Genomic DNA, 14,121 nt, shown 5'->3' with positions numbered 1-14,121 from the left:
AAGTAAACACTGATAATCTCTCTGCTTCCTTGGGCACTGGCAATTCTGTCTCTCGTCTTTGGAAGCTGATTAGTGCCACTTTTTACCACCTAAAATGACAGAGCATCCAAGCAACTCCAGATAAAACCTGGGTTCAAGGTTCAAATTGTCATTCTAAATAAAATCTGCCCAATGTAACAGGTCAAATTAAACATCTAGCTGACTACAGCAAGACTCCAACATAATATACTGCACCGTAATTTTTTATGTTGATCCTTAGCCTGAGAAACTACCGAAATAATTAGAGGGATAAGTGCCTAACTAACCAAAGGCCAGCTGCAGGCACTGCTGGTTACTCTACAACACCTTTGAGACACAGCCAGGTGAAGAAGAAACCAGAACCAGACAGATAGCAGAATGCCACCAAGGGAGAACGAAAGGAAATTTAGGACAGAAAAAAAAAAAAAAAAAAGAAAAAAGAAAAAAGGAGTTTAATACATTTTTTTTGGCATGACAGCTTTTCAAATGCGAAAGCTTCACACATCTATTATAGCACCAAAAAATTCATATACAGAACTAAACCAGTCTAACATTTCAAGCCTCACAAAGGAACAGATTATTTTGTGTAAAACAGAGGACACACACTGTGCACGTGCATAACATTCTAAGAAAAAAGCAGACTGCTTCTCTTTTCTTAGTGTAGATAGGTAGGTCAAAAAAATGATTATTGTCAGTGAGCTTTTCATTTCAGCAGAGCAGACATTAGAAGAATAATATCTGTCCCCTTAAGCTTAACAGCAGAATGAAAAACTACTCTCTCTTTTCCCCTTCTTCATCCCCCCTCCACTTTATGAAGCGACGTGGTGGTAGACGTTCAGTGACATCTATCTCCCGCAAAGGTTTCTAGCCTTCAACTTGTCAAAACTCATGTGTTTTTATTGGATGCTAGAAACTGAAAATAGCTTACAGACAGCTATTTCAGAGAATAGCATTTATAGTAATAACTTAAATCTTACAAAATCAAGTTTAACTGTAACTAAATAAAACTGAGATGTTTATGAATACCTAATTTTTCCTTCACTGTGACAGCTGTATTTATTAGGAAAATGCAGAGAAGCTAAAAGTTCCTCTCTGCTTGACTCCACACATGCAGGTTTAATCGAGATCCTTCTTCCCATATAATCATAACCAAACAGCACAGAAAGTCCACGCTGCTATAAGAAAAGGGAATCTGAGGCAAAGCAAGACATACAGTAATTCTTCTTCTTATGGAACAAGCAAGTGGTGAAATTGAACCGTAAAGAGTTTTTTGCACTGAGTGCTTTGAAATGAATTTCTGAGTTTGTTTACATACTTTGTTATTGTTTTAAATCACTATTACAAAACACTGAGATTCAGCTACATTTAGTTTGTGGATAAATACTATTTGTGATTGGGTTTGTATCAGTGAACTGTTTTCCAGTTCAGCCCTTCTTTATACGAGAAGTGACATTCTTACACATGTAAGGTGCATTTTTTTTTATATTTATAAATATAAATCATAATTACTGAACAATAATTATAATATGTATAGATATACGAGAGAACATTAAGGGAGAGGGAATACATTTCAGTCACAATCTCTCAAAGTAAGGACTAGTGAGTTCTTTCTACAGACTTATACAGGGGCTAAAACTATCTCTTTCCAATACTCCACCTTTTTAACGCGTGCAACCTGAGACTGCTTTAGGTAGAAAACACTAGAGTAATGAGCAGTACAGAGGGCAAATAAGAACATCCAATTTTCCTCATAATAGAAAACCATAAAGAAGGTGAGTGAAACTAAAAGTTAATAAACTTAAAACCAATCACTTTGAACAGCTCTTTTAAATCGAGTTCACAGAACCCACTGTCTTGAAGAGAGAAAATAAAGAGACCAACATCATCCATAATGCAGTTAGAATGTATTTTTATTAGAAATAGATGTCTTATGCTTCAGAATCACAAACTGTTCTCCTTCCCTGGCAAAGCCACGGAGGGAGCGCTGCCTGCTACTCCAGACCAAGTGATGAAACCACTAAGATCACTCGAATGGGTAAAGCTGATGTTTCAGTGCAGTGAGATGAGGGAGCTCTGCAAGCTGCAGGATCAGTTTTTAAGATAAAAATGGACTATGTGGGCTGCCAGTGTGGCTTCACAGCGTCTATTCCTTTTTATTGTCAGAAGCCTTTTTTGGCAACTGGCATTTTCTAGGAGTTGTCTCTGTATATTCTTACTGGCAGGATCTAGCATGTCAAAACTCAGGTTGGAAGACTGCATTTAAAAAGCACTACCCAGCAAAGAGATGAAGGAGCATATTTGATTAAGGATGATCTCATCTACTTCAACTACACACACACAGACAAAAAAAAAAAAAAAAAAAAAAAAAATCACCGCTACAATCTTCAACCCTTTTTCCCTAGACAGTATTATACCAAAATACGAAAGGAGATCAAGAAAAATGGGCAGATTGGTGGGCTGAGTGACTGCACAAAGGCAGCTCCTGAAGAAGTCACTATTAGTTAACTCTGCTTTTATCTCTTTCACCACACATTCCCACATGTTAGCAACCGCTAAAGGACGACAGTAAAGAGAACTGGGAAAAGATGGAGGGCAGCACCTCTCTAACTTAAAAAGAGTAACAAAGCCAAGTTTAGAGCAAGAATTCACACTCTCCATGCATTTTACTCCTGGGAGGAAAAATCTTCAGTAAAGACCAGGATTGTTCTAAACAAAGTGAATGTAGCCTGAGCATCTCTCTGTTGGCCAATAACTTGAAGGATTTGAAGGTTCCATTTTTAAAAAGAAAAAAAAAAGAGAACAGCTGAGAGATTATATTCAAGAACTACTTCTGCAGGTAATAAAGACATATTCTCTTCAACCGCAGACATACTACGAGCACCCAACCATGTAGGTCACATGGAAATACGTTATTTCATTTAGCATGTGAGAACTGGATCTGTTGGAGATGGATGAGAGAACAGTCTTCTGGCTTTAGCAACCAGCTTTAAAAGCACATCACACTTTTGGATTCCAGTGCTGGTCTCAGGCTACCACCTTCCTGCACAGGAAAGCAGCTGGAAAGAACCAGTACCATTTCTTTGGTGTAGAAATTCAGGGGATTTCAACTGGGGCATGATGAGTTAAGTGATGAGTATCTTCAAGCCACACAGGCAGAACAACTCAAGCAATGGAGGTGCTACCAACTTGTCGGTGTTCATCAGCCAGCGCTACCCTCCATGAACATACTCTTTGCTACTTTCTTCATCCGGTTTGATCATTAAGACTGCTCTGTATGAACAGAACATATGCAGCTATATACAAGAAAATGGTAAATTTCTAGTCAAAGAAGTAAGTTTTTGCGAAAGATACATCTAAGCAATACTCTTCTCTATCTAGGAGCATAAAAGGATCATCTGATACTTCTAAAAAATCTTGGGTTACAGAGACCTCCAGTATTTGACAGTGACATCTCAAAATACCAGTTCCTCTCTCATAAAAAGACATGTAAGGCTGCAGTCATAAAGGATGAAAAATGAATACATGTTAACAATCAGTCATAAATATCAGACTATCCTTTAAATTACAAAGCGGTGATCACTAATTAAGGAAAACGTCTGATGTATTCTGTTCATCCGATTTTCATTAACGCAGATCAAGCAAGACCATTAAATGGTTATGAAACTACTACATTTTTAGGAAATTCCTGCTAAATTTTCAACACATTAACTGCTCGGATTTTTTTTTTTAATTAAGTAAAAATATCCTCTCACCAAGTGAGCTAACTCTATCATGTGGGCAAATAAACAAGCAAGCTGTGCAGTGAATATGGTCTGGTCTTCACATATTTGAGTACTTGTTTACAAGGGCACACTACCCTCTGTCAAAGAGGGTATTTACTCCTCCAACATTGCTCCAGTTGGTTGGATTGACATATGAACACTTCCTTCGAGGTGCAAGTGCCAGCATGAATGTTTGGTAGTGGCAAGGGTGCTTTAGAGTCACACAGTGCCAGCAATAAGCAAAATGAAAAACAAATCAGGCACAGTAAGTTTGAAAAATTAAATTACTTCATTCTAAGCTTTGGAATACCAATACGTCTGGCCATTATCACACTGAAAACCAGAGAGAGCTAGAGAAAGCATCCAAGAGAGGAAGAAGATTAACCACATGGTTATATGACACACTGAATTAATCTAGGCTCATCACAAATTATAAACCTACTATATGATAACCTTGCTTTTAAACTGGCTCACAGAGGTAAAATTCTCAGCAACCTGATAATCCATATTAACAAGGAAAAAAATAAAATTGGGCTCTTCATTTTATTGTTCATGTAATTCTTGCATTAGCAAGAGTGTCTTATACTTTGTTATGCCAACAGTAATATGTCTGTGTTAGAAAGGACAATAATTACTTTAGTGACCTGTTGTCTACCTACAGTAGTTGTCTCATCTATAAAGAATTAGTATTGCTACAGTTATGCTACTCAGTGATAGCGTTAAGAGTGACAGCAAGAGGACTCAAGTAGGCCTATTGTTCCAAGAGACTTAGTACAAATCATGTATCTAGTCTTTTACTACATGGCAATTTGCGGAGATCACAGGCTAAATGTGCTACTACCTACAGTACATACCTGCTCCTGTAGATTACTGTGTAACTACACTTAGTAGATCCATACGCAATTGCCATGCAGCCTGTGCTGAAGTTTAGAACATACAAATAATTACAAATAATCATGAAAGACCAGCTCTACCACGACACAATATTCAGAACAGGTTTTTTTACATTATCTTGGCCTGTTTCACTTCCTTCTATTACAAACCCTGGCCTAGGTCCCAAGCTGGGCACACAGATTCAGTATTTCCAGCTGGCAGAATTCCTGAATCTTGCCCATTAATTTAAAGGAGATAGCCACCTCTGACACCCTCAGATGAGAAGCAGAAGGGAGACTTCACCTTTTTGTCCCCTGCTTGTATAAATCATTTTTCTTTCACAAGATGCTGAGTCCAGAGGCACGCATCTCTAGACTTGCATTCACTTGGTCTAGCACTAAATGCATAGAAATCTTAAGGCTTTTGCCATGATACAAAACATTTTATTTATTCCATATAATTGTTAAGACACCTGCAAGAAAGATTACCCAGAGAGTTTGTGGATTCTGTGTCCCTGGAGATATTAAAAAGCTATCTGGACGCGGTCTTGGGCAACCTGCTCCAGTAGGGGTTTGGACAAGATGTCCTCCAGAGGTCCTTTCCAACCTCAGCCATTCTGTAATTCTGTGACAGATGAAGTTCTAGTTGCTTCTGGTTTTAAGTATGGAAAAATCAACTGCACAAGGAAATAACCCCTGGATACCTATCTTTGAACAACCAATTTTCTGATACAACAGTAAAAAATATTCAACTGCTAATGCGAAGAAATGTTTTCAGCACTATTACAAAATTGCTCTTCGGTGCAATTCCATTTAAGGTTTTGACTTCATCTGCTCTAGTTTTCACAACCCTTCAGAAGCACTGCTGGAAAAGTTACTAACAGTGACTGTAACCACTTGCTTATATTAATGTGGCAAAATTCTGAGAAGAAACTTAATTAAAGGAAATCTGCTTCCTATAGATTTAGTCTGAAATGCTTGTGGATCATGTTTTCATAGAGTCATTGCGAAGATACAGACTATGCTAAAACCATTTTGCAACCCAAAACATCAGCATCAAATGCAAAAACAAAAACATCCTTTCTTATTAGGTGAGGTGAGTCAAATGTCGATTATAATAATTTCAAAAACACGTAACAAAACAACTACAAATTACTATTCTTAGATCTGAAAGCACATACAGAAATGCAGTACCTGTGTCCAACATCTTAAAAATTCAGCAAACAATCTGAAGCTCACCTGAGACTGCGAGATCGAGGCCTCAAGGCTGGCGAATGGCGCCCTTCCTCGTCAGTGATGCTCTCGGTACTGAAATGCTTTGTCAGGAAATGAAGTTCATCTGCCGTGGGCTGAAAGGGCAGCTGGTGCAGCTTCTCCTGAGATGAGCATGATGACTGAGTACAGAAAAAAATACAGAAAAGAAATGCACTAAACGCATGCATAGGGGTCAGCTAATGAATGGAAGAGGAACGGATTCTGCCAAACACTGCACACTCCAGCGGAAAAGAAAGCTACTTATCAGACCAGGTGCCTCATTATATTGTTCTCGTTAGGCTAAGCCAACCCTTGCGTACAATGACAGAGCTGGTGAGATCAGGAAAACTTCGGGAGAAGCCTGGGGAACCGTTGCATCTGATTCGGGGACCGTTACATCTGATCATGCAGGTAGTTTACTATCAGGAAACAGAAAGGAAGGTACGTGAGTACCAGCGCTACTCTGGAAAGAACAAGGAGGTTCCTGGAGTGGTGAGCAACTTTCTTTCCTTTTCCCTCATGCTCTCTTAGCTCAGGAGTTCCACTGGCATGCAGAATGCTATGGAGCTGTGTAGACATGAGAGTTTTTGCTGGTAATTGGCTCTCATTGGAAATTCCTACTGTAAATGGTCAGGATTTTATTTCTCCCTTCCTTTACCCATCAGGCTTCTTCTCTAACCAAGCAGGCAATAATAAAATGAAAGTAGTTGACTTTACAGAGTTGTAAGATTAGAGTTTCTTCTTATAAACAGCTTATCCATCTTTAAATAAGTTGATGCATTTGTATGACACACGTCCTATGATAATGATGTCTAACTGTTTTAACTCTTGAACCTCAAGAAACCTGAGATTAAAACAAATACTTGTGGGAAGTGTAAATAACAACATATTTTGGATGTTCCATGGGAAAAAAAGCTGTAGGGGAACTAATGAATGCATTTTTTCTTGTGTGACTTTTCCGTGCCCTTTCCCTTTTACAAAAGCAAGAAAATATGCTATGTAAGGACAAATTAAAAATCCCCTTTAAAAACAACGGGAAAAAAAATAAATGGAAGTGCTGAATAACCAGAGTAGCACTGAATAACACCAGTGGGCCTTGTTAAAAACATCGTCCTCGTCTATATTCCGAGGCTCCTTAATGATCTGATTAAATGAATTATGTACACTGTTCCAGTGGAAAAACTTGACCCTCACTCAAACTGGGCAGCACTACATCCTAGCACCACTAGCATTGGTAGGAGGAAATTATACATGATATAATACGTATGACCAAAGCTTTAACTCACCTATCATGCTCTTCTAGACTTGCTGATGGTTTTTGGAAAAGAAAGCTAAGAAGTATTGGCCAAGCAATGAAAGCCAAATGCTGACAAGGCTTTTCATTGAGTCCTGCATGTTTGTATGGTTGATAGGAAAGAGAAAATACTCTTAAATCACCTAAAACAGGTACATCCAAATTTGTCAAGAAGGTAACAGCTACACTTGGACTGAATTAAAACTAAGCAGATTATTGCACGTCCTAGCAGTCTTATCTAGAGAATTCTAGCCAAGACTGAGATGGAGATCTGAATGTGGGAACTTATAAACCTAGAGATCATATTCTTTGATAAAAATACAATTTGCTCCAGACCGCAGATCCACTCCCTCTGCACTGCGCAGAGGTATTTATAGAAATGAACCCCCTTGAAAGCCTTGGGACATGCATGAACCCCCAAGGCATGGGTGGAACTGGAAGCCACCACTTCCAATGTTTTCCTTCAGGCAGGTCTAGGTGCAGGGATCACGTCGGGAAATCATCTCCAGCACAGCGTCCACATAGTAATGATTATCCAGACGGTGTATCAACTTACACTGATCTAGTCCACACTGAAGCCAAGACAGAAAGTCTGGGTATTTAATATAGTCCCTTTGCCCACAGCTATCCTGCTGTGCACGCTGCTTATGCCAAACACAGGAAAGATTTTCTCCCTATAGTACAGAATTATGCAAGGCCTGTTTGACTTTCAGAGGTTTCTTTTATGTCTTTGTGTCTTACACAATACAAAGAGCTGGAAGAAGTACCTGCCTAAGAAAAAGCAGCAACGCTTTTCAAAGAAAAGGTTTGTGTCAGCTGACATCCCATTCCTGATGAATAATAGAGCAGGAAGTACCACAGACCGTCTCACAAACCTGCATTAGCAGCTACTCAACTCTCGGCATTACAAATATGTCTTATTCAAAACAAAATTAAACTAAACTACCATATTAAGGAAGGTTAGTGCATAGTTACTAGTTACTAGAGTTAGGGGAAAAAAAATCAAAACTGATAGCATAGAAAAAGCATTAAAAACTTTGTCTCCCAACAGCAAAACCATTAGGGAAGCAGTGCTGGTAAACTCAGGGATGACCCAACAAAATCCTCCCTCTACCTTCTCTCCTTAAAAGCAATTGGATCACAAAGGTTGTAATTCCAGAGAATAATTAAAGAAAGCCCTGATGATAAAGACCACAATGAGAAATGGACTTTTCTTTGCCAAATGCTTCTCTAGCAGTCTTAAGGCGTACAACCTTTCAATGAAAAAGTGTGAAAGCAAAGTGAAACACTTCTGAAGTATTGATTTCTAAGTAATCATATCACTGTATTCAATATTTGCAGCAGACTAATAAAAAAATCCCCCTGGTGTCTTAATTACAGATGCAGAATTAGCCAGCTCTTCACCAGTAAAAAAATCCAAGCTAATACTACAGTAGCTTATATATTAACTCTGCATTTAGAGTAGCAGATTAGATGTTTAAAAATAATTGTATATTGGCCCATTCAACTGACTCTTTTATATTCATTTAACTTGAAAGAAGGTCTTCTCTAGTTTTTTCAGTGTTGGTCTGATGATACATATATACATCTGGTCTTCATAATTTGTATGAAAAGGGTAAACGTGTATTTTTTAAAAGTGTCATCCCTCATTTGGAAGTAAAAAACAAAGCAGAATCTACAGGTTTCCACTGACCTTAGACCAGGTAAATGTCTTGATTTGTTCAGTTGACTGGTTGGTAGAGGAGCTGATCTGTGACCACAGAGATGCAGGTCAGCCCAAACTGCCATACAGAAGCTCAGGGCAGCAGAACACAGAACTGACTCTTTTCTTGATATTTCATTTCCTACTGATATTTACACCATAAAGAAGGCCTACTGGCTTCCGTCTGTCTTGCTTGAAAAAGAAATGTAATCTTGAGGACTGTTCACACTAAATGGATGACCGAAATTCTGTTAAATTTGCATCTGTGGCATTAATGTGCCCTTTTGACAAGGCCCTTGACTACTTCTTACTTCAGTTTTAAAGTCTGTGCAGTAACAATACTGCTTATCAACTTCAGAGGTGTTATTCAGATCAATTCCAATTAATTCTAATCTATGAAATACTATGATAATAGTATTGTCATAGACAAGTAGTAAGTAGGATTGGCTTAGAAATACTAAGTTTAATAGCTCCAAGAATTGCATCACTACTTACTACACAACCCGTTTCACTGTCTTTCTGAGATTGTAACCCTGAACAAGCAAAAGAACAAGAGATGAGAGACTCGGCCATTTCAAAAAAAAATATCTTGGAATTGCAGATTTTAATCTATTTTCTGCAGGAAAGTGCAGATCAACATATGATCTGCAGATCTGCAGATCAACATATGACTATCACTTCACGCTTCTCATTATACCACCCCATTTTCTGTTACTTACTTATAATACTCACGCCATTTGAACCAATGCTTTCTATGTGACCACACAGTTGAAGACACCATAACACACATTCAAAAGTGTGTTATGTTACGTCTATACAAGTAGCCTTAGCATTTCTAATTTTTCTATGCTTGGCTTTGAAAGCTTGTTACACACAGAACCACAACGTCTAGTTCACATAAACTAAAGAATAAGATTCATTGCATGAAGTACCTGAGAGTTACAAGGGTTAACAGGGTGCTGCTGCCTTACTGCTGTTAATGACATACGAGCCTTTTGAAAGTGCAGAACTCAAGCAACCTGCAGCCAGTCTTTCTAATGACGTGTAAAAACTAAAAAGCTTCATTAGGAAGTTCAAATTATTGGAGTTGAGTAACAGATGTGGATTATCGTTTTTTCTTTCTGCTGGCCTGATAGGAGAGGTTTTCATACTAAGAACTTGAAAGCAGACGAGGATTTCATTTCCCAATTATAAAAAAGCTGAGAGCTGGCTAGTAATTCTGTACTATCTCTTAGAGTCCTGCCACTTCTGGGACGTTGGACCTCTCAACTGATCAGTCGAGCCAACTGCTGCACTGGGATTTCACCAATGCTAAGGCAAAGTGCAAGATGATAGGAGCTGGGAAATGGAGGAAAAAGCAGCAGAACTAATAACTAAAATAATTTTTAAAATAATTAGTATATTAAATAATGTTAGCAAAACAATGAAGAAAGATCAGATTTTTTAGTAAAGACTCAGAAGCTGATTTGTTAGGGTGTATTTGTACAAACTGAATTGCTTGGAAAAGTCTGTGTCACTTACTGAAACTGTTGAACTGGGAGTGTTTGTTCCATATCCAGATGAAGGAAGGGAGGCCAAGGACCAGCGGCGTCCATCCGTTCTGGGGAAAAGAAGTAAGGGAAATTACTGTCAGGGATACGTTGTGGCTAATTCTTGGGGGAAATAAGCATTTTTTCCCCAAGATCTCTTAACCTCACATTTTTATTAAAGTCTCAGGTTATTCAGATAAATCAGGCATCCTATTATAATGACCTTTGCAAAAAAGCAGCTAGGGTAAGTTTTAAAAGCAAAAGTAAGTGACCCTGGAAAAGATAAAGCAAATAGGCATCAGATTCCTGCATTAAGTAGATGCTTTGTAAATGTTACCATTTGTGCAAAAATTGGAGTTTATAAAACAGACAAAGGATATCAGCTCATTTCAAACTTATTTGAAGACAGTCATGCCTAAGATAATTACTTAGGCAGTTCCTTGTCTTCCAAATAAAGTTTAAAATTGTGGAAAATAAACATATTCAATCAAGAATCAACTGAAAGAGGAATCGTCTGTTTACCTAGTCAGAAGGCATTCAGCCTAGCACATCACTTGACACACCTGGTGAATTAAATCCACTACAGATCTGAGGAGAGCCAAGAAGTCCACTCAAAATACAGGAGACAGAAATCACAGAAATCTAATCTAGGGTCTCTTTCTCCTCCAGTCAATGTAATATTAACAGTTATTTCCCTATCATAGCCAAGAATCATGATCCTCAGGGAAAATAGTCAAAACATCCTGGAGATATTGCAGAAAAGGTCTTGTTTTACTAACGCCAAAACTGAGGAACTATACAAATCCTTTGAGAAGAACCAGTATTGCCCTACCTGAAACCCTCTTCTCCCACCCAAACCTGCCTTGGTGAGGCCAGAAGCTGAACTACTTCCAGCTCAGTCTCACAGCGCTTTTTCTGCCCCCGACTTCATTTCAGTCTCACACACATTTTGTGTCCTATAATGGACAAATGTGTCCTGTTGCACAATGGGATGGATGTTAAAGAAGTCTCTTTCTCACATCAGTTTCCATTTGCTTGTTTCTTTTATTACAGCAGATTATCAGTAACACGCCATAAAGTGAAGGTGAATTAGAACAGTTCATTTTTCTAACTTACACATGGATACAGTATATTTATGCAAGTGCATTATAAAATAGGATGTTTGGTACAGGTCTGAAATAGTGCTTAGTGCTTATGAAAATCTCAACTGTTATCATCTTCACAGTAATATTTCTCATCCCACTATCCACACCCATGAAGCCTCATCCTCAGAAAAAAGTTCCACGCACAACCAGAAATAAATGCCTATTATTTTTTTCCAGCTCTAGTTCCTTTTATTTTCAGGCACTGATACACACGGCTGCTCTTTGCCATCTATCTTAGAACAGAGGGAAATAAACTCACCGTTCTACACCACTGAAAGAATATTATGTCAAGAGAGTTTTCTAAAAGACTCATGCTTCATGCATTAAAAAGAAAAAAAAAAAAAGGCAAGCTGTAACACAGATTTCTATTGCATGCATATGTTATAGCTAAACCCCATTTAGCCACAGGTGATATTTTCTTTGGCAAAACAATTACATGTAAAAGAACAATCTCAAAAAATTCCAAGAGAAATGAAATTCCTTTCTTAACCCCGAAAAACAACGAATATCAGCATTACGAAGTCATTGCATGATGTGGTTAGCGACTGAACACCAAACTTCAAATATCTTCATTCAGCTTCTTGTAACATACAGGACTACTGGGGAAATATTTAGGTCAATGATTCAACCTCTGTTTGGACTCTCAGTCCCCAAGCAAGACAGTGTGTTTCTGTCTCCTCCAACAGTAGACAGAAATGCACAAGACACTCGCTTTTTGCAAAAGGAAAGCTTAATCCCTTTTTTACTGAGTTGCCTAAATTGTGTATTGAAATTACTTTGGAATTGTAATTTTCACAAAGTTAAAAAATGTTATGTTTCCCAATTAGAAAATTACAGGATACCTCTTAATGCTTGGGCTATTTTGTGCTGATGCAATCTAGGCAAGCAATGTGCTAAGCAGTCAGGACAACAGGTACCAGCTCTAGTCTAGCAGAAAGAAGCGAGACATGAGTAGAAATCTTCCAAAGCAAAAGCAATGAGAAAGACTTTAAAATTCCTCCTGTATGTACGCAAAACATTTCAAAGTTACTTGGTGCCTTTTTAACAAAGATACTTTTAGAGAGACCTCATGCAATATTGCTTCAGGAAAAGATACTTGGAAATAAGTTTTTAGGTCTTCTATTTTATTTGTTATAGAACCTTTGCTAGGATAATAAAAACGTGTGAAGAAAAATTTTTGCCTTTAAAATGATGTGTTTGTTAATTAAGGAGGCATTTTTATGGCAGTTAAATGCTATTCAATGAACGGCAGATCAATTTCAAAACAAAAAGGTGCTAGAAGAACAATGCATCTTCTCCAGAGCACTAACTGTGTATCATTTTAAGCCAAAACGCAAAGATTTCCAGTTTTGGTTACCAAAGAATAGAAGCTTAATGTCTAAATGGGGTTCTGACAGCACAGACATGTTAGGGCCCCAGGCTGAGCTGCACAGAGCACAGTTCACACACACAAACAGCAGCAAATGGGACACTCGTTACCTGTCTGCTCTGTGGCCGTGGCTGTAGGGAAGAAATTGTACAATGACAGTGAGAGAGGGAGAGGGAAAAGATGCACATGAGATTTCTGAAAAAAACCCTCACCTTTTGTTACTGGTATTCCCCTAAGATCAGTTTTAGTGAATATGGACAGAATTAACCATATTCACTCCTGAACATGCCTACTTTGTGACTATGATGCAATCATTGAAAGGGTATCTAGCAAAGGATTTATGATTAATCACCACTCAAACTAAGGACAATCTTGCAGTATATTATAGTGAACTTGGCTTTACAATAAAATGAGTTTTCCAAATGTGTTTCCTACTCCGTCCCAAGAATCAACTCATCACAGGGCTATAATGAAAGAACGGAAATCACAAACAATGTCCGAACAGGATAATAAATGAAGAAATTACACAAAATATAAAAAGCGGAAAATCAGCAACAAATTATCACTGTGATGGCAATGGGAAGAAATCAGGTAAGAACCATCTCTTAAGACCCAAGCAAAACCAATCAAAGGGATATAGTGAAATATTCATTTGTCCAGGGTAACAGAGCATCACACTTCCAATTACTCAATACCATCATACAGAAGTTCTTCTGATACCACTATGTAATAATTTAATAAATACATATCAGTACTGCTGGCATAGCTATTCAGGGTGTAATGCAAGTATAATAGAAAATAGAAACAATTTTATAAAACAAGCTGTGCTTAAGTGTTCAACGATAGAAAAAGTATACAAAACAAAATGCATACTGAAAAATGAACTACAGCATTCTACAGGACATACTCAACCTTTATTCATCGATATCTTTAAAAATCAAAAAAAGTGGAGAAGTATGAAAGAGCACTCTTCAGAGATTTATTATTAAAACAATTATTTGCTGCTTGAAATTTTAGAAAGCTATGGTACTGAAACATGAAGTTGAAACATGATGTTGTAAAATTATGTTAAGTTTTGCCAATGGTTTCAGCTGCAATTTTCCTCTTACGTTCCAGGGTCCAGAACTCCAGATACTGTGAAAACTAGTAAAAATTCAGTTGACTTCAACAGAACTTA

The 14,121-nt window shown here is 37.8% G+C and overlaps 1 protein-coding gene across 9 annotated transcripts in view; it reads right to left on the bottom strand.

Moving 5' to 3' along the window:
• MAST2 (microtubule associated serine/threonine kinase 2) overlaps window positions 1-14,121 on the bottom strand; it is a 190,092-nt gene that overhangs the window by 44,517 nt on the left and 131,454 nt on the right. For 6 of the 9 annotated variants that reach the window (XM_065657739.1, XM_065657747.1, XM_065657742.1 and 3 more), the window contains 3 exons: window positions 13,055-13,075; window positions 10,423-10,501; window positions 5,891-6,045 (listed from right to left, as the gene is read on the bottom strand). In XM_065657739.1, coding sequence (XP_065513811.1) covers window positions 5,891-6,045; window positions 10,423-10,501; window positions 13,055-13,075 — 255 coding nt within the window. The remainder of the gene's footprint in view (window positions 1-5,890; window positions 6,046-10,422; window positions 10,502-13,054; window positions 13,076-14,121) is intronic. The other 3 variants (XM_065657741.1, XM_065657743.1, XM_065657740.1) reach the window with 2 other exon arrangements.

The sequence above is a fragment of the Caloenas nicobarica genome, chromosome Z, assembly GCF_036013445.1.
Source record: "Caloenas nicobarica isolate bCalNic1 chromosome Z, bCalNic1.hap1, whole genome shotgun sequence".
NCBI lineage: Eukaryota > Metazoa > Chordata > Aves > Columbiformes > Columbidae > Caloenas > Caloenas nicobarica.
Note: the sequence above shows the minus strand (reverse complement) of the source record. Positions and strands in the feature narration are given on the sequence as shown.